At 62.3% G+C, this 18,818-nt stretch overlaps 2 protein-coding genes across 8 annotated transcripts in view; both read left to right on the forward strand.

Moving 5' to 3' along the window:
• PUF60 (poly(U) binding splicing factor 60) lies at positions 1 to 13,338 on the forward strand. 7 transcript variants are annotated; one of them, XM_066265487.1, is made up of 12 exons: positions 1 to 209; positions 5,754 to 5,834; positions 7,943 to 8,038; positions 8,153 to 8,242; positions 9,075 to 9,125; positions 11,166 to 11,327; positions 11,400 to 11,492; positions 11,634 to 11,847; positions 11,927 to 12,117; positions 12,255 to 12,390; positions 12,602 to 12,837; positions 12,929 to 13,338. In XM_066265487.1, the coding sequence occupies exons 1-12, from the start codon at positions 186 to 188 to the stop codon at positions 13,226 to 13,228; spliced, it is 1,674 nt and encodes a 557-aa protein (XP_066121584.1). In that variant the 5' UTR covers positions 1 to 185; the 3' UTR covers positions 13,229 to 13,338. The 7 variants fall into 7 exon arrangements, with proteins under 7 accessions (XP_066121584.1, XP_066121585.1, XP_066121586.1 ...); XM_066265488.1 differs by having other exon boundaries at positions 5,757 to 5,834; XM_066265486.1 differs by lacking the exon at positions 1 to 209 and adding an exon at positions 4,631 to 4,646.
• A 525-nt stretch (positions 13,339 to 13,863) lies between these two features.
• Positions 13,864 to 18,818, forward strand: part of SCRIB (scribble planar cell polarity protein) — a 23,488-nt gene continuing 18,533 nt past the window's right edge. Inside the window, exons 1-14 of the mRNA XM_066265524.1 lie at positions 13,864 to 14,363; positions 15,454 to 15,571; positions 15,677 to 15,755; positions 15,846 to 15,935; positions 16,022 to 16,078; positions 16,169 to 16,232; positions 16,320 to 16,394; positions 16,466 to 16,610; positions 16,871 to 16,989; positions 17,256 to 17,455; positions 17,535 to 17,695; positions 17,776 to 17,906; positions 18,000 to 18,119; positions 18,275 to 18,439. Of these exons, the coding sequence (XP_066121621.1) occupies positions 14,205 to 14,363; positions 15,454 to 15,571; positions 15,677 to 15,755; positions 15,846 to 15,935; positions 16,022 to 16,078; positions 16,169 to 16,232; positions 16,320 to 16,394; positions 16,466 to 16,610; positions 16,871 to 16,989; positions 17,256 to 17,455; positions 17,535 to 17,695; positions 17,776 to 17,906; positions 18,000 to 18,119; positions 18,275 to 18,439 (1,683 nt within the window). The 5' untranslated portion in view covers positions 13,864 to 14,204. The remainder of the gene's footprint in view (positions 14,364 to 15,453; positions 15,572 to 15,676; positions 15,756 to 15,845; positions 15,936 to 16,021; positions 16,079 to 16,168; positions 16,233 to 16,319; positions 16,395 to 16,465; positions 16,611 to 16,870; positions 16,990 to 17,255; positions 17,456 to 17,534; positions 17,696 to 17,775; positions 17,907 to 17,999; positions 18,120 to 18,274; positions 18,440 to 18,818) is intronic.

Raw genomic sequence — 18,818 nt, forward strand, 5'->3', positions numbered from 1 at the left:
TCGTCCCGCCCCAGAGGCGCGTTCCTTTATCTTTCCACGTCCCAGGCGAAAAGGGCTCTTTATCGCGATAGCTCCGCTTTTTTTTTTGCCTCTACGAAGGCCTCCGCCTTCACCGACCTCGCGCGAGACCGCGGAGGCAGCAGCAGCGTGTGGCGCGCGCGCGCGGCGGCCACGACGGACGCAAGATGGCGACGGCGACCATAGCTCTCGTAAGTGAGCTCCCCGTGACCGCAGCGCGCCGCCCAGCTGGCGGGAGCCCGTTGTCCGCCCGGCCAGGGCACCGAAGCATCTCACCCCCACCCCGCGGGGACGCGGGGGTCGCTCACGGGTCCCCGCGGCCCCCGGTCGCGCAAGGCGGGGGGGCGGGGACTGGGTCGGGGCCGCTGCTTCCGGCCTGCGGGCCACTGCTTCCGGCCGGGGGCCCGGGGCGCGTCGTGGGGCCGGGGCAGCGCGCCGCCGCCGCCTCGGGGAGGAGCCAGGCTGCCGTAGTCCCCCTCGGTCCCCGGGGCGCGCCCCGACTGGCAGGCGCGGCTCCGGGGAAGGAGGGGCGGCGTTCCTCCTCCCGCCTGTGCGCCGGGGGGCTGCCGGGCGTGCGGGGCCGCATCACGCGTTCCTCCTCCCACCTGTGCGCCGGGGGACTGCTGGGCGTGCGGGGCGGCATCATGCCCCGTGCCCGTGGGGAGGGTGGCTGGGGCTGGGCTGCTTGCATCCACAGTGGGGAAATCTGCTTCCCGCGGATGCTCTGCGGGGAAGTGGGGACCAACTCATTGGGACTCTGTCCTGTCATCCCCTCCCCCCCGCTCAGGAAGGGACGGACGTGCCTCTCCCGTCATGACTGTGTCCCCAGGCGCTGTGCGAGCCCTGTTCGGGGTCTGATGGGCACCAGAGACTGGTTCCACGCAGCCTGCCTTATCCCGGGTGCCCAGGGGAGTCGTGCTCAGGGTGGTGTGGGTGCCTGGCGGCAGGGACCTCTCGCCGCCCTGCTCACCTCTTTCTCTTTCTTTCTCTCTCCCTCTCACTCTCTCTCTCTCTCTCTCTCTCTCCCCCCCCCTCGGCCACGTGGAGTGAGGGCCCAGCGCCTCTGCTGAAGTTTCCCTTGACCCCCCCCCGTTTGTCTATGTATTGGACTCTCCTCCTGGACTCATCGCAGTGACACTGCATCTCTTTATTTACCTCCCACCCCCACCCACCACCTACACCCAGAGTGATGTGGTGAGAGGTCTGTTTGAGAAGGCATGTTTTGCAGGTGGCTGGAGGCTGGGCGGCTAGGGGAGATATTGGAGGGGTCAGGAAGTGGACTTAGGCTGCCCCCCCCCCGCCAGGTCCTGAGCTGGGGGCTTGACACCCAGTGAGGAAGCTGGACCTCTTTGCCTCATGGACGCAGAAACTGGTACCCAGGGGGAAAGAGGTCCCCAGCTAACTTCGCTGTCCTCTTTTTTAAGGTGTCCTGCTTCCTGTCGAAGCCACAGGAGCAAATGATCTTCGTGAAAGGGAAGTTAGAAGAGGTTAGGCTTGAGGACTTGGTGATTGTCCTAAGCAGCAGTCAGAATTGGATGGTGAAGGAGAGGGAGGCCAAGAGACAAGGACCAAGACTCCTGAGTAGGAGGGCACGGGAGGACCAGTGAGAGTGGATTCCTGTCTCCCAAACCATCCACGGAGCAGTGTAACCACTAAGCCCCAACCTTGGTGAGCGCTAGAGGCTGGAGCCAGCAGCACCCTATGCTCAACGGGTACTGAGCTGTGAATTGAGTCTCAGCTTAGCTGTGACTGGCACAGTTCCAGACAGGGGGTGTCAGGGTAGAGATGGGCATGAGCCATACGTTTTAATTGTCTAAGCTGGGGTTCTTGATAGGAGTGTTTGTTGCTCAACCAGATCCTTTTAAGAATTAGCATATATTTATCGATATGTTAATAGGTATGTGTAAACAATAAAGGCCCAGGCTTACCGTCCCAGACTCCCGGAGTGAGTTCCAGCCTGTGGTCTGACACATTCCTCTTCTAACCTTTTAAAGGGACAGGTGTCTAGAAGGGTTGCTTGTTTCCCTCTGTCCTGCTCTCCATCTTGTGGTCTGTGCAGACTGAGCCACTCTGGTTGCTGTCCCGAGCTGTGGCTTCGGTGCTTGTGGGAGACATTATGGATTGGCACTGAACTTGGCTGACAGTGATCTCATGAGGGCAGAGTACAGGAAGATGCAGAAGAGCCTCCTCTTGCTTAGAAGTGCCTTCTACCTACCTGGTGGCTGCAAAAGCAGGCCACAGCCCCTTCGCAACCGGGGTATGGTCTTCTGGGTGCAATGTGTCTCTGATTCACTGCTCCTATTTTTCCTTCTGACCACCCGGGGCATTCCCGCTTGGGTCCTGTCTTTCTGGGGCACTAGGACCCTCTCCTCTGCCCGTAGGCAGGTGGTTTTCTCCTGTACTCAGCCTGCGGGTTACACACAGAGCGCCCTTCCCCAGCTGCAGGGGCCTAGTGTGCCTCATTGGCCCTCTCCACCCTGTGCTTGGTTTTCTTCTCTGTGCTCATTTCTTTGCTGCAGGTGTGCTCTGTGGTGCCAGTTAGCATGCCCCCGTCTGTGCTCTGTGGTGCCAGTTAGCATGCCCCCGTCTGTCCTTGCTGCCTCTGCAGTGCCCAGGTTGGCACCTGTGAGGGGCTGGACAGCTGGAAGGCCGCAGTGCTCTCAGCTTTGACACTAGGCTTTACAGATACGGAGTCCCTTCAGCACTTGCACTCACACAGAGTGAGTCACTGAATCCTCACGCAGCCCCAGGATACAGGCCTGATGGATTCAGAGCCGAGTCCTGGAGGTGTTAAGTAATTACTTGACTTGCCTGGTTTTCTAGTGGAAATAACCCAAACCTGGGCTGTTGACCAGGGGCAGGGCTGGAGTTTGGGTCCCAGAGTCCCGGGACTGTTCTGCCTTCCTTCCCCAGGGGCTTCTCACTCCTGGAGGCCCTGCTGCCTGGGGGGGGGGGGGGGGCTGTGACCGCAGAGCTCTCCACTCTCCACTTTCCTTGCTAGAGGATGATGGCCTGTGACTAGCAGTGATGTTAAAGGCCGTCTCTTTCATGCTTTCGGTCTCTGCCCTGGATTGGGTGGGATGTCCTGGTAGAGTCCCTGGTGGTCTCACTTCTGGAGGTCTTCTTTCAGTTTTTTTGGGTTTTTTTTATCAACACTCAGTTTATTTGTAAAACATACAGTTTTAGCATACCTATGCAGCAATGAAATAATTTATACATTATTTGTTAAAGTATGTTTATCAGGACTACGTTCATTAATTGGTGATTACTAAAAATATATTTGTTCTGGTATAAGCATGATTTGTTTTTTTTTCTTCACATTTTGAAGTTTTTATTTACTTATATTTTTTAGAGACAGGAAGGGAGGAGATAAAGAAACATATCACCTCGTAGTAGCATCACTTTAGTTGTTTATTGATTGCTTCTCATATGTGCCTTGATGGTGGGGAGGTTCCAGAGGAGCCAGTGACCCCTTGCTCAAGCCAGCAATATTGGACTCAAGCCAGTAACCTTAGGGCTTCGAACCTGAGACCTCAGCATCCCAGGTTGACGCTCTGTCCACTGTGCCACCACCAGTCAGGCTAACATTTTTTTCTTTCTTTTAAATTTTCTTCTGATTTGAGAGGAAGGGAGGCAGAGACAGACTCCTGTATGCGCCCCCACTGAGATCCACCTGCCAAGCCCGCTAGGGGGTGATTCTCTGCCCATCTGGGGCATTGCTCTGTTGCTCAGCACTTGAGCTCTTTTTAGTGCCTGAGGCAGACTCTGGAGCCATCCTCAGCACCTGGGGCCAACGCACTCAAATAGAGCCATGGCCGGGGGAGAAGAGAGAGAGGGAGAGGGAGAGGGGAGAGGAGGGGGAGGGGGAGGGGGAGAGGGAGAAGCAAGAGGGGGAGGGGTGGAAAAGCAGATGGGTGCTTCTGCTGTGCGCCCTGACAGGGAATTGAACCCAGGTCATCCATACACCAGGCCGTTGCTCTACCACTGAGCTAACCAGCCAGGGCCCAGTCAGGCTAAATTAATTAAAAAAAATTTTTTTTTAATGTATTGATTTTAGAGAGGGGGGAAGAGGAAGACATTTATTTATTGTTTCACTTATTTACACATTTATTGGTTGATACTTGTATGTGCCCTAAATGGGGATCAAATTTCAACCTCGGCATATCAGAACGATGCTCTAACCAACTGAGTTACTCAGCCAGGGCTTAAATTTCATATTTCAATCACAGTTCACACTCAGCATAATTTTATGTTAGTTTCAGGTGGACAGCATAGGTGGCCCCAGGAAGGCTCTTCTGAGGCCCTTCTGCTCTCCGCCTCCCATGGTTCCTGTGTTGGCCGTTACACTGATTTGGGAGAGCAGGAAGTTACTTATAAATGTGTCCTCAGGTTGGGTTGCTTCCGCAGACCCGAAGTGCGCTCGTGCTGTGGGTCCCGAGAGGCAGCCTCTGCTCTGGGTATACTCTGCGGGCTGCCAGGGAGGCTTGGGGCAAGGTCCAGCTGACCCCATGACCAGCTGCCGTGCACTCGCTGGGTGGGCCTTTGTCAAAGGGGCTCCCCTCTTCTTTGACTCTAGGGTACCATTTCTGAGCAGCAGTGGAGTCAAGTTCAGAGCGGCTTCAGGCAAGGTACAGAGCTAGGTTGGCCACAGAGTCAGTGCCCACTGGCCATGGTGCAACTAGGCTTGCGTTGCTGTCTCTTCTTTGACTCTGGAGTGTCTTAGATACCCTCTGGCTGAGTCATTTCAGCCTCTGGCATTGTCTGCACAGGGTTCCCAAAGGTGGGCATGGCTGTCCCTGTGTTCCTAGGTATCTGTGGGTCTCGTCCTTGAGGTGGGAGCTGGGTGGGTGCATTCTGCTCTTGGCTCCTGCTGTGCAGCCTCAGAGAAGGGGAGTAGGTCTCAGGGCCCTTCCACCAAGGCCCCTTCCACCAAGGCCCCTTCCACCAAGGCCCCCATGCTTGTGATTTTGCCTGCCTCCTGACCTTGGCCTGTCTTTGCCCTGCCACTCTGCTAAGCCATGTGAGGAGCTGCTCCTTCCATTACTCTGCATGGCAGTGCTCCATGACCCTCTGGGTGTGGGTTATGGGTGTGACCCAGCTCTCAGCTGCCCTCTTTGGAGTTAGACAGCCCTGGACAGTTGGCCGGGGGAGCTCTTGCAAGTGCGGAACACCTGGGTAGCCCTGCCGTTCAGAGGGTAGCCCTCCTCAGAGGCATCCTCAGGAGGGGCCTGGGCCCTAGGCTTGGTTAGAGCCTGTGGAAGGCATTGGAACTGAGGCTGAGTTAGAGGCCAGCCTAGGTGTGTGTGCTGGGTGCCAGAGAGGCGCCCTTCTTCTGCTGGCGGGACAGGAGCGGACCTGTGGACCTCCGCCGTGAGTCAGAGCCACTCCAAACCCAGGAGACTGCCCTGCTTTTCACTGGTTCTCTAACACTTTTCCCCCGGCTCCTCCTGGGGATTTGCTGCCAGCTGAGGGCTGCCCCGCACATTCTGCTGTGCTTTCTGCCCGGCCAGCCCCATGTGCCAGGACCCCGTGCAGGTGTGCTGGAGGAGTGCGCAGCACGGGGTGGGGTTGCGTCAGGAAGAACCCGGTGCCAGGCCAGAGCTGATCCCGTCCTTTGCCTGCCCGGCCCCCCTTGCTCAACAGTGGGGAGCTCAGACCTGAGCTAGGGAAGACGAGAGGGCCTGGGTGGGTGGCTCTTGTGACTGCCTGTGACAACATCTCCTTCCTGCCTACAGCAGGTCAATGGCCAGCAAGGAGGGGGGTCCGAGCCGGCGGCGGCAGTGGTGGCAGCGGGAGACAAATGGAAACCGCCACAGGTACTGACCTTAAGCATCCTCGCCCTCGGGCCGCCTGCCCGCCGCCCGCCCGCGGGTCCCTGGGCCCAGAGAGAACTGGCTGGGGGCTGGGGGGGAGGAGCCCTAGGCACTCTTCTCTGCCTCTCGGGCAGAGGCACCTGTCCTGTCCCTTTGCACGCAGCCGGAGGCTTGGCCCAGCTTTTGTGTCCCTGCCTCTCCCCGTAGCATCCACCCTGCTTGTGTGGTGGGTCGCAGCTCTGTGTGTCTCCAGAGGCCAGGCAGAGGGTGACGGTGGTCAGTGCGGCCTGAAACTCAGCCGGGCGAGCTCTGAACCATGGGGGTCGTGCAGAAGGGCTGGGGTGCCGGTCCAGAACGTGCAGGGTGTTGTGAAGAGCCAGCACTGGTTTTCATTTCAGATCTAATTCAACTAAAACCACAAAGCAGAACAGCATGCAGGTCAGAGCACAGGCCTAGGCAGACTGGGCTTTAGGGTGGCAGATCTTGCCCTGCTCCGGTGCCTGCTCCTGGCCCTGGGCAGTGTCCTGTGGGAGGCGGGTGCGCCTGTTGTTGATGGGAAACAGGGCTCTTTGTGCTTCGCCATGGCGGCACCTGCCTCCAGAGGGTTCTAGCAGGACCTCAGCAAGTGGGAGGGCGGTTCTTGGGGGCTGTTTGGGGCTGGGCCCTCCTCTGGGTACCCCTGGCAGATTCAGGGAAGGGCTGAGGTTTGTATGCAGCCTGGATTCTGGGAAGTTATGGGGGCTGCCGCTGGTGGGCAAGGGGGCGAGGGAATCTCTTGAACCAGCTCTCCCTGGCTCTGGCGGGCTGTGTAGCCAGCCATTGGTCGTGGGAGAAGGGCCTTTTGTTTACCCAGACAAAGAGGAGATTGAAAAGTTTCTAAGAGACTCAAGGGGGTTGGCATTGATGACCATGGTGACAGCCTGCTCTAGCATGCAGTCCCTGGCTTTCAGAGCCTCTCTCCCACCAAGGAAAACTGGTCCTGGGGCCAGCTGGGGGTGGAGAGGACAGGCCTCCAGGGGCCAGACTGGGTTGCCAGGGAAGGGGCCTCTTGCCCTTTCACCATGTGCTGGTTGGGATGGTGGTTCTTGGGCTTTGGGTCAGCCGACGCCTTCCTGACTCCTTTGTACCTCTGTCCTTGATCGCCACTCCTGTTCTGGGAACCTGCCTTTCTTCTGTCCCTGCCAAGGCTGCATGCTGAGGGCTGCAGACCAGGCCCCTGTGCTGGTGGACAGGACAGGCAGGTGTGCTCTAGCACCCGGGCACCCGCACACTCTCCGGTCTGGTGGCCGTGCTTCTGCTTGCATAGCTGTGTCCTTCCCCCTGCAAACAGCTTGGAAGTGATTTTGACAGGAATGTAAATCTAGTGGCATCTGCTCTGGTCTGCAGTGGGCTGGGACTTCCCCTCCCAGAGCATCTCCAGGTCCTCACCTGGCAGGGGTGCTGGTGGATGTCTCTTCCTTCTGTTCCCCCGTGGCTGGTCTGCCCCTGGCTTCTCCCAGGAGGCTAACCACAGCCAGGGAGGCGTTGGGCAGAGGGGCTAGCCTCTTTGGGGCTGTGTGGCCTAGAAAGCATCTCCATGGCCTCTGGGCAGTGTGCGAGACACGCAGTGGCGAGGAGCACAGCGCGGGGGTCAGGGGCCCTTCCCAGGAGGGAAGCTGGGTCTGACCTGGGGCCACAACAAGGTGGCAGCTAGAGTGAGGAGCCCTGGACCATCCAGAGCCTTGACCCCTGTCCTTGTCTCGGAGGTCTGCAGGGCCACATTTTTGCTTGGCATGGGACAGAGGTTCTGGGGTCAAGTTAGCCACAAGGACCGGGTACCCTCTACTGCTGGCCACCTGTCTTGGTGGCTCCTGAGGAGGCCGTTGTGGTCTTTGCCCTATAGCTGCTGCAGGTTGGCCCAGGGCCCTCAAGGGACTTGCCTGCCTCAGTGTGGACCCCGACTGTGGGTCCTGGGGGAGACCCCTGTCTAGACCGTGCAGGCGAGTCTGTCTGTCCCTTGGGATGGGCTGGAGGCCGTGTGCAGTTGTTGGGGGAGACAGGAAGGGTGGGCTTCCTGGACCCACGTGAGGGAGGTCTTGAGCTGGTTGCCTTTCCCTGCTCCTCACCATTAGGGGACGGACCCCATCAAGATGGAGAATGGGCAAAGCACGGCCGCAAAGCTGGGGCTGCCTCCCCTGACGCCCGAGCAGCAGGAGGCCCTCCAGAAGGTGAGAGTGTACCTCCCAGGGCACTGTGGGCATGGGGAGCCCTTTGGGTGGAAGAAGGCCCGTGTCCCCCACAGCCGGGGCCCCCCCAGTGCTCCTCACCACCTTCTCTCGCAGGCCAAGAAGTACGCCATGGAGCAGAGCATTAAGAGCGTGCTGGTGAAGCAGACCATCGCCCACCAGCAGCAGCAGCTCACCAACCTGCAGGTGAGCCGCCCGCCCGCCCTCCGCACCCTCCCCGCACCCTCCCCACCTCCTCTTCCTTCTCTTCCTCTCCTGCGCCTGCGGCCGTCCCCACCAGGTCTTGTGGTGCTCAGTTATCAAGGACTACTTCTTGGGACGCCTGGGTTCTCCCCGGGCCACGAGGGGCCCAGCCTCACCTGCCTGTTGAGCACCCCTGGCCCGCCCACCCCTCCTCTGTAGCCCTGCCCACTCCCTGAGCCAGTTCCTCTTCTCTGACTCCAGACTGTGGCCTCCGGTCGCCCCTGCGCCCGTTTCCCCAGCTGCACGGTGACGGTGCAGCACGGAGGGTGCTTCTCCCTGTCCCCGGCCTTGGGAGTGGTCCAGCTCCCAGCCCTGCACTGAGTCCAGACCAGCTGGGCTGGGGCTCCGGCCTGAGAGGGCAGGCTGGGGTGCCTCCATAGGCCCTGTGTTAGACCTGTGACCGGAAGCAGTGGTGAGGCCAGGCGAGGCAGACAGGTGCCTGGGCCTTGAGCCCCCACCCCCTGCCCAGTCCCAGACATTCATGCTGCCAGGTGACGCCCCGGCTGTTCCCCGTGCTCGTGCGTGCCCCTCCTCCTCTCGCTCCCCTCTCCCTTCCTTCTGCCCCGGCCCGCCAGGCTGAGGGGCAGGGCACCTGGGGCTCCGAGGCCCCCCTGGGCAGGTGCCGGCAGCCACCACTGGCTGGCCCTGTGGGAAGGCAGGCGGGCCTCTTGGCAGGGCGGGGACTCCGGGCCTTGCCGCTGTCTGCGTGAGGTGTGACAAGAGCGGGAGACTGCTCGGCTCCAACAGACTGAACTCTGTCTTTACTGTCTTTCAGATGGCAGCAGTGACAATGGGCTTTGGAGATCCTCTCTCACCTTTGCAATCGGTCAATAGAAATGCTCACTTCTTCCGGGGCTCATGTCCTTAGTCAGGGCTAGAGGGGGGCAGTGCAGCCGCGTGCTGGGGACCTTGCTCCCCGAGCCGGCCCTGCCCGCCAGCTCGGACGAGCGCAGCAGAGCGCCAGGCGCGGCGGGGCCAGTGGTGTGGGCGGGCACCCACCCGGGACCGCCCCGGGGAGGCCTCCATCTGCTCTGAGGGCCAGGTAACTGCGGAGGGCAGCCGGCCAGGAGGGTAGCTGCCCACGCCAGGCCCACCTGTACCCGTGCCGCCTGCACACACGGGGCTCCGCCAGGCCTCCAGCTCCGCCAGTCTCCAGGCTGCCCGGGCTCCTGGGCGGGGGTCAGGCCCTGAGGAGAGGAGGGTCCTAATGCGTGGCCTTCTCTGACCCTGGAGGGAGGATGGACAAACCGGGTGGGTGTCTGGGGGGGCCCGAGCGAGCGAGAGAGGGAAGGGCAACAATTTGGGCCTTGGCCCTGGCTGTGAGCAAAGGGCAGAGGCCGTGCAGCCAGGGAGCAGGGAGTAGCCATGGCCAAAGCAAGCCAGGGAGGAGGTGCCGGCCATGGCCTTGGCTGCCATGAGCAGAGGAGTCTGGGAAGGAGACACCCCTCCATCCCCCAGAGGCAGGCTGAGGAGGCCAGGGACCCCTCTGGGAACATGGCCCTTTCTCTGGGGGCTATTCCTGGATGTTCTGTTCCCACAAGAGGGCTGAGGTCCTGTCCTTAAAGGCCAGACAGACCCAGTGTTCTCTCTGGGCAGTCTGTCTGCGGGAAGATAGCACACAGAGGGCTCTTGACCCACTTGCTGTTGGGGAACTCCAGCTGAAGAGGAGACTTGCTTCTATTTTGGGGAACTCTGACCTGAGGGGCAGATGGTTTCATGCCTCAGGTGCCCATTGTGAGAGGGGACATGATTCTACCTTTGGGGTCCTTGGTCTCAAAAGGGAGCTGAGGCCTGGCCTGTTTATCAGGAGCCCAGTTTGAGGAGGGAGTCCCATTTTGGGGTAATTCCTACTTTGGGGGAGAGTTATGGACCTTTTTTTAAGGCCCCTCTTTGAGGGAGGGGAAGCCTGGCCTATACTAAGCTAATATAAAGAAGGAAATTGGCCTCTGGTTGTGGGGAACTTGGTAAGGGTGAGGGGATCCCCTATTAGTGGAAGAGCTAGAGCCAGGGCCCCATCATCTTTATCTGCACTGGGCCTGTGTGGCTCTGGGCATTTCCCTACCTGGCACGTTGTGTGTGAGGTGCAGGGACGGGAACCCCTCTGAAGGCATGGGGAGGTCGCTAAGCACAATGGCCATGCTCACCCCAGTACAGAGGCAGTATCTGGCCTGGGTCTGCTGGGCCTGCTGGGCCTGCCCTCACCTCCTGAGGCTACAGGAGGCCAGGTCCTCTGGGTTGTGGATGTGGCTCCAGGCAGCCCTGCGAGGGATTCAAGGCGTGGGGGTCTTGCAGATCACTGAGCCCCCAGCTGAGTTGGCCCTTCACAAGCAGCTGTTCTTCACTCTCTCTGCAGGAAGCCCCCTTCTGGGCTCCTGACCCCCTCCCCGGGGTCTCTTCTGGGCGGCAGCTGCCCTGTCTTCTGTCCCCTTCTTGCCTCCACACCAGTGGGTCCCTCCAGCTTGGATGGCACCCCCTTCCCTCTTCTGTCGGAACGCTTGGTCAGGACCCTGGGAGGATCTCCCAGCCCAGGACTCCTGGCCTCCAGACCGGAGGGGTGGGCTGGGTGGGAGGACATGCAGCCCTGCCTCCTGACCACCTGCCAGCTTTTGCTGCTGGTCTGCCCAGAACCTGAGTGGGCCAGGGTGCGTCCGTGTCCTGCCTTGGGGCCTGGTCTTCCTTCCTGGGGGTAGGGTCCTGCTGACCCTCACCACCCTGTCTGTAGGGGCTGAGCCTGCGCCATGCTGCTGCGTGGAGAGCCCGTACACAGGGGTGCTGAGCGGGTGGGCCAGGAGGGGAGTGGGCTGCTGAGCCTCCTGCCGCCCCATCACAAGCCAGGGGAACTCTCTCCCCTTGTGTCCTGCTCCAGATGGCAGCTCAGCGGCAGCGGGCACTGGCCATCATGTGCAGGGTCTACGTGGGCTCCATCTACTATGAGCTGGGCGAGGACACCATTCGCCAGGCCTTTGCCCCCTTTGGGCCCATCAAGAGCATTGACATGTCGTGGGACTCCGTCACCATGAAACACAAGGTGAGCTTTGTTCTGCCGCACCCCAGCCCCCATCCTTAGCTATCCGGGCCTAACGGTATATCCCATGTCCAGGGCTTTGCCTTTGTGGAGTATGAGGTCCCAGAAGCCGCGCAGCTGGCTTTGGAGCAGATGAACTCGGTGATGCTGGGCGGCCGGAACATTAAGGTGAGGGACTGAGAGGTGGGTGTTGGGGCTGGTGCAGGGCGTGTTCTGTCCAGTAACCAGAAGGTGCAGTCACACTTTAGAAGTCTGAAGGTTCTGAGCCTGGGCTGACTGAGGGTTCTTGGTCCCCTGTCTCTCCCCCAGGTGGGCAGGCCCAGCAACATTGGACAAGCCCAGCCCATCATAGACCAGCTGGCTGAGGAGGCACGTGCCTTCAACCGGATCTACGTGGCTTCTGTGCACCAGGACCTCTCAGACGATGACATCAAGAGTGTGTTTGAGGCCTTTGGCAAGATCAAATCTTGCACGCTGGCCCGGGACCCCACGACCGGCAAGCACAAGGGCTATGGCTTTATTGGTGAGCTTGGGGCGGCTGAGGCAGGGCCAGGGCCCACCCCGCACTGTGGCTGGCCCTCACTGCTGCTCCTGCCCTGCAGAGTATGAGAAGGCCCAGTCGTCTCAGGATGCCGTGTCTTCCATGAACCTCTTTGACCTGGGTGGCCAGTATTTGCGGGTGGGCAAGGCTGTCACACCCCCCATGCCCCTGCTTACACCTGCCACACCTGGAGGCCTCCCGCCGGCTGCTGCTGTGGCTGCAGCTGCAGCCACAGCCAAGATTACAGCTCAGGTGAGGGCTGGTGCAGTTGTGTGGGTTCAGTCCTGGGCAATGGGCCCCCAGTGTTTTGGGGACTACTGGCTCTCTGGGTGGTATTAAGGAGAGGCAGCCAGACTGGAGACTGAGTGTGGTGGCCTTTTGGGTTGCAGGAAGCAGTGGCCGGGGCAGCAGTGCTGGGTACCCTTGCCACACCTGGATTGGTGTCCCCTGCACTGACGCTGGCCCAACCTCTAGGGGCTTTGCCCCAGGCTGTCATGGCTGCCCAAGCCCCAGGAGTCATCACAGGTGAGCCTGGGTGGGTCAGGGCTTACGCCTTCCCCTGCCCCTCTCCTTCGGGCTCACGGCCTCCAACTGCCCTTGGCTTCCTGGCCCCAAAACTCCAGGTGTAGCCCTCTGCACCCAGGGCAGGCCAGCCATGGTTGAGTGGTGCAGTGTTTCTTCCTGAGAAGGATGGAGGTGAGGGGAGTGACTGCTGGACTTGGTGGGTTTCTTGCAGGTGTGACCCCGGCCCGGCCTCCCATTCCAGTCACCATCCCCTCCGTGGGAGTGGTGAACCCCATCCTCTCTAGCCCCCCAACGCTGGGCCTCCTGGAGCCCAAGAAGGAGAAGGAGGAGGAGGAGCTGTTTGCCGAGTCGGAGCGGCCAGAGATGCTGAGTGAGCAGGAGCACATGAGCATCTCGGGCAGCAGTGCGCGCCATATGGTCATGCAGAAGCTGCTGCGCAAGCAGGAGGTGGGTGCTGGGCTGTGTGGGTGGGCGTGGGGGCGTGGGGCGGGCAGTCCAGCAGCCACAGCGCTCAGCTGTCACCCCTCCCCTACAACAGTCCACAGTGATGGTTCTGCGCAACATGGTGGACCCCAAGGACATTGACGACGACCTGGAGGGGGAGGTGACCGAGGAGTGTGGCAAGTTTGGTGCTGTCAACCGTGTCATCATCTACCAGGAGAAGCAGGGCGAGGAGGAGGACGCAGAGATCATCGTCAAGATCTTTGTGGAGTTTTCCATGGCTTCTGAGACTCACAAGGCCATCCAGGCCCTCAATGGGCGCTGGTTCGCTGGCCGCAAGGTTGTGGCTGAAGTGTATGACCAGGAGCGTTTTGATAACAGTGACCTCTCTGCGTGACCTTGGCCCCATTCCCTGGACTTGCACTTGCTCTTGTTTCCTTTGGGTTTTATAGTGTCTCAGCCCAGCCGCCTGGTGCGCATAAAGGTGCAGATGCTGCTGGCCCTGAAGGCCCTGTGTGGCGGTGGTCCTGTGCTTATTGGCTCCTAGGCCCAACCTTGGGGGGCTGGCTGGTGCATGCAGGGCAAGTCATTGGGCTGCCGGAGAAGTGAGGAGGGGGAAGGGCGCTCAGCGGGCCGGTTTGGTTCCTGTCCTCCGATGGCTGCAATAGACGGTGGGGTAGGCGTCAGGGGAAGGTGCGCCTTCTGTGCAGGGTCCCCACTGTCGGTTGCAGGGGGATTGCTAGGAGAAGGCTAACCCAGATCCTCCGAAGTCCAAATGAGAGGAGGGGCCGGGCTGGGTCGCATGGTCACTGGTCTCACAGTGGAGGGGTCGGGTGGGGCGGGAGAAAGGATTGGCTGGCACGCAGTGGAGGCGGTGAACCTCCGACCTCGGCGGACTTCAGCTCCCGCCGTGCCTCGCGCCAAGGGCCGCATCTGAGCTTCCCGGCAGGCTGTGCGCAGGACGACTACGGGCCCTCGGAGGCGTCAGCGCCGCACGGCCTTGTGGGGGTTGCAGTACCAGCGGGGATGGGCGGGCCTCAGCTTCCCGGCGGGCTACGCGGCGGCCGGCGGTTGTCGGCGGGGCAGTCCGGCGGGCGGCGGTGGCGGTTCCGGCTGCGGCAGATCGGTGGACGAGCGGGTGGGGCGGGCCGGGCGGGATGTGGAACTGCCGCCGCCTTCGCCGTCCCCTGAGAGTCTGAGCGCCGGCCGGGCCGCGCCCCACCCCCCGCGTGGGCCGCCGCGGGCCGAGCCCAGCGTCGCTGCGGCCGTGCCGCCCGCGCCCCTCTCTGCCCCCCGCGGGCGCCCATGCGGGCCGCGCCCCGCCCCCCGCCGCCGTCCGCCCCGGAGCCCGCGCCCGCCCGCCCGCTCGCACCATGCTCAAGTGCATCCCGCTGTGGCGCTGCAACCGGCACGTGGAGTCGGTGGACAAGAGGCACTGCTCGCTGCAGGCCGTGCCCGAGGAGATCTACCGCTACAGCCGCAGCCTGGAGGAGCTGCTGCTCGACGCCAACCAGCTGCGCGAGCTGCCCAAGGTGAGCCGCCGCCGCCCCGCCCGAGCGCTCCGTGGGCCTGGGCCGGGCGCGGCCCCTGCAGCCGGCCCGGCCGGTTCCCGCCGGCCAGCCGCCCCTCCTCCCCCGCCGGCGGCGCTGGCCACCAGGTGCCGGCCTGCGGGCGGGAGGGTCACCGATCCTAGAGGAGGAGCCGCAGAGGGAAAGCCGCGGGGGAAGTGGACCCGTGGGGGAGATGGCGATGGAAGGTGAACCCGGCCCGCGGGGAGGCACTAACTTGCCGAGCCACTTTGGAGGTGGGAGCCCCCGCCTTCTCCCGGGACTCTTTTCCTCCTGGGCGCTGGGGTCGGGTAGGACAGCCCCCTCGCTAAGGGGCTTGTCCCTGACAGGTCGGCTTTCTGGCCACTTCCTACTGTTGTGTCTTCGGATCAGCTCGCGTTCCTTTTCGTAAGGCCCTTCTGGAGAGGAGGCTAAAGGAAGCAAGACACAAAAGGATTTCCTTTTTGCAGACAGGGTGCTAAGTGGGCCAGTGCCTGGGGGCTGAGAGCCGCAGAGGGTGTGGCTCCGTTCTGGACTTTGACACGCCAGGGTTCTGTTCCTCCGGTCTTGTCCAGATCCCCCTGCACGCAGCACCGTGTGTATGTGGCCATCTCCTGTTCTCGCTACTTCTTTTGCTGATTGTCAAGTTATTCTTGGGCTTGGCTGGTTGCTAGGGTGCAGTGGCAGAAGCCGTCGGAGAATTCGCCTGCTGGGTGGGGGGAAGAGGTGATTGAGGTGGTAGGTGGAATCCTGAGGGAACACACCGGGTAGTAAACAGAGACTTGCTAGATCAGGAGGAGATGACTTCTCTGCTAAAGTTTGAACAGGTGAGGCAAGTCCTGTGGCAGTGAAGGGCCCCCTGTCAATAGTCAGTGCTGTAGCAAGGTATGTGTGCGCTCGTATTCCCTGTGCACACTCCCCGCTGCAGTCCAGGGTGATGTGGCAGGACCCAGGGTTCCTCTGTGGCCCGGAGCAGACAGAGGCCCAGGGGACCCAGGACCTGGGAACTCGTGTCTGCTCTTGAGGGGCCTCCTGCTGCAGAGCGCACTCCCCTGACCTCATTGCTTACCCACAGCCTTTCTTTCGGCTGCTCAACTTGCGCAAGCTGGGCCTGAGTGACAACGAGATCCAGCGTCTACCTCCTGAGGTGGCCAACTTCATGCAGCTGGTGGAGCTGGACGTGTCCCGGAACGGTGTGGAGCTCAGGACGGGTGTGGGGTGGAGCATGGGGTTGGCCAGAAGAGCTTTGAACTCCTGGAGGCTGTGGGCTCCTCAGGTGACTCCCACTCCTATCACAGACATCCCCGAGATCCCAGAGAGCATCAAGTTCTGCAAGGCCCTGGAGATTGCAGATTTCAGTGGGAATCCCTTGTCCCGGTGAGTGGTCGCCATGGAAGGGTGGTAGTGGCATGCGGGAGGTCCATGGCCCCGGCGGAAACATCGGAAGTCCTCCCTCCTGTGCTACAGGCTCCCCGAGGGCTTCACTCAGCTGCGCAGCTTGGCTCACTTGGCTTTGAATGATGTGTCCTTGCAGGCACTCCCTGGGGACGTGGGCAAGTGAGTCTTCTTTTGGGTGGGGGACGTGGCTCAGCCCTGCCCGCGCTGTCCTCACCTCCCTCACCACACCTCGGTCTCCCTTTCAGCCTCGCCAACCTGGTGACCCTGGAGCTGCGGGAGAACTTGCTCAAGTCCCTGCCCGCGTGAGTGCCCGGCGCCCCACCCGCGGAGGCTGGGCTGCAGGCCTGGGCGCTTGGACCACGGGCCTGAAAGGAAACTTGTTTCCCATGCAGGTCCCTGTCTTTCCTGGTCAAGCTGGAACAGCTGGATCTGGGAGGCAATGATCTGGAAGTGCTGGTGCGGAGAGGGCGGGCCATTGTGGGCGGGGCGGGCCAGCAGGCAGGTGAGCTTAGGCCACTCCCCTCCTTCCCCTGGTTCTTGCAGCCTGACACCCTGGGGGCGCTGCCTAACCTTCGGGAGTTGTGGCTGGACCGGAACCAGCTGTCAGCACTGCCTCCGGTGAGTGAGGATATGGCCACCCCCATCTCTCCCCAGCCGGCCCTGCCCTGACCCTCTGTGCCCGCCCGCAGGAGCTTGGGAGCCTGCGTCGCCTGGTCTGCCTGGATGTGTCGGAGAACCGGCTGGAGGCACTGCCCACCGAGCTGGGGGGGCTGTCGCTGCTCACAGACCTGCTGCTGTCCCAGAACCTGTTGCAGCGGCTTCCGGACGGCATCGGTCAGCACCAGCGGGGTGCCCGGACGTGTCCTGAGGAGGAGGATGGGCTGAGGCTGGGATGGGGCGATGGCAGGCCGTGCCTGAGGAGCGGGGACACCGAGCCCCCTGGGCACGCGGGCAGAGCCGGAGGCTCCTGGGAGGATGTCCACACCACACCGGAGGACACGGGAGGGGTCTGGAGAGGCAGGACCCGGGCAGGCTGTCTCCACTGAGTGGGCATCCGGCCTCCACCCACTCAGCCCGGTTTTCCCCAACACCAGGTCAGCTGAAGCAGCTGTCGATCCTGAAGGTGGACCAGAACCGCCTGTGCGAGGTGACGGAGGCCATCGGAGACTGTGAGAACCTGTCCGAGCTGATCCTCACGGAGAACCTGCTGACGGTAGGCACAGCGCGGGGCCTCCGCCCTGGGGGCGCTGGCTCCAGAGGCAGCAGTGGGGGCAGGAAGCACGCGAGGGCTTTGAGCTGGAGCGCGGGTGGGGCCGTCGTGCCGTAGCCAGTGTTTGCTCGGACTGGAGACCGGTGGGGGGGGAGACCGGAACCAGCTAGAGATGACCTCAGGGTTGTCATCCTTCTCCTTATCCCCAGTGGGCTCCTGCTGACCACTGACCTGTCCCTCTACCTGCACCCCACTCCACGCCCCCTCAGGCTTTGCCCCATTCCCTGGGAAAGCTGACCAAGCTGACCAACCTCAACGTGGACCGGAACCGCCTGGAGGTGTTGCCACCGGAGATCGGAGGCTGTGTGGCACTTAGTGTCCTGTCCTTGAGGGACAACCGCCTGGCTGTCCTGCCACCTGAACTTGCCCACACAGCTGAGCTGCATGTGCTGGATGTGGCCGGAAACCGGTGAGCACCCACTGCCCTGCCCAGCCCCCCGAGCTGACTGTGCCACGGCCTCCGGAGCTCACGTGCTCTGGGCCCCCAGGCTGCAGAGTCTGCCCTTCGCGCTCACCCACCTCAACCTCAAGGCCCTCTGGCTGGCTGAGAACCAGGCGCAGCCCATGCTCCGGTTCCAGACGGAGGACGACGCCCAGACCGGCGAGAAGGTGCTCACCTGCTACCTGCTGCCCCAGCAGCCCGGCCTCGGTAGGTTGTGCAGCCTGGCGGGGAGACCCAGGGGTGGGTGTGGCCCCGGCAGGGCTGGGGCCTGACGCCCTTTCCCGCAGAGGACCCGGGGCAGCGGAGCAGCCCCTCTGAGAGCTGGAGCGACACCCCGCTCAGTCGTGTCAGCGTCATCAAGTTCCTGGGGGCCCCTACGAGTGATGAGGATGCCGAGGAGGACGTGGCCGAGAAGCGGGTATGGGGGGGTGGGGCCCCTGGGGGGGGTGGCCTGTTCTCCACCCCCGCCTGACCCTGCCCTGCCCACCCCTCACCCCTGTGCCCCCTGCAGGGCCTGCAGCGTCGGGCCACGCCGCACCCCAGCGAGCTGAAGGTGATGAAGAGGGGTGTGGAGGAGCGGCGCACGGAAGCCGGCCGACCTGAGCCCGCGCCGCCTCTGCCCGCGGAGGAGGTGCCCGAGGGCAGGCGCGGGGCAGGCGCGGGGCGGGGTCACATCAGCCCACAGCCTTTCACCTTGGCCCTGGGCATCATCCATCCTGAGGGGTTTTCTGAGGGCCCAGGGGCCTCTTGCAGGCTGACTGGCCACTGACAACCCCACCCCCACAGGAGAAGAGGCTGAGTGCCGAGTCCGGCCTGAGTGAGGACTCGCCCCTGTCCACCAGCACAGCCTCCCAGGGCGAGCCTGAGCAACCGGCGGCGGAGGCCAAGGGGTTGAGCCAGCCAGAAGCCACGCCAGCCGCCCAGGAGTCCGAGGAAGAGACCTACGAGGAGGTGAGGCCAACGTGGAGGCCGCTGGACCCCGCCCCTGCCCCCCCAAGCAGGAGTGTCAGTGTCAGCAGGACAGCCAGGGAGCTGGGGACACACAGGAGGGCGTGCCAGCCAGGGAGCTGGGGACACACAGGAGGGCGCGCCCTCTGGGGGCTCTGCAGGGGGCCCAGGGCAGGCCGTGAGGGTTACCACCCAACAGCATGGGTACACCTTTCTCGTTCCTGACGTGACAGGTCCCCCTGCAGGCTGTCCCTGGGCCTCTAGCTGGTCCTGGCTGTTCCCCATGTCAGGCTGCTGTGAGCCCCGCTGGTGGGCCCTTCACCGGAAGTCCCTGCCCTTGATCTTTAGGAGCTGCGAGCCTCCTGCTCACAGACTTCCCTGG

The sequence above is a fragment of the Saccopteryx bilineata genome, chromosome 3 (genome assembly GCF_036850765.1).
Source record: "Saccopteryx bilineata isolate mSacBil1 chromosome 3, mSacBil1_pri_phased_curated, whole genome shotgun sequence".
In the NCBI taxonomy this organism is placed as follows: domain Eukaryota; kingdom Metazoa; phylum Chordata; class Mammalia; order Chiroptera; family Emballonuridae; genus Saccopteryx; species Saccopteryx bilineata.

What these genes read in the sequence shown, in the direction of transcription:
- PUF60 (XM_066265487.1), top strand. Translation starts at nt 186, where the DNA reads ATGGCGACGGCGACCATAGCTCTC. An exon ending in CGACGGCGACCATAGCTCTC is followed by an intron (nt 210 to 5,753) that starts GTAAGTGAGCTC and finishes TCCTGCCTACAG; the next exon opens with CAGGTCAATGGCCAGCAAGG. An exon ending in AGCTGCTGCGCAAGCAGGAG is followed by an intron (nt 12,838 to 12,928) that starts GTGGGTGCTGGG and finishes CCCCTACAACAG; the next exon opens with TCCACAGTGATGGTTCTGCG.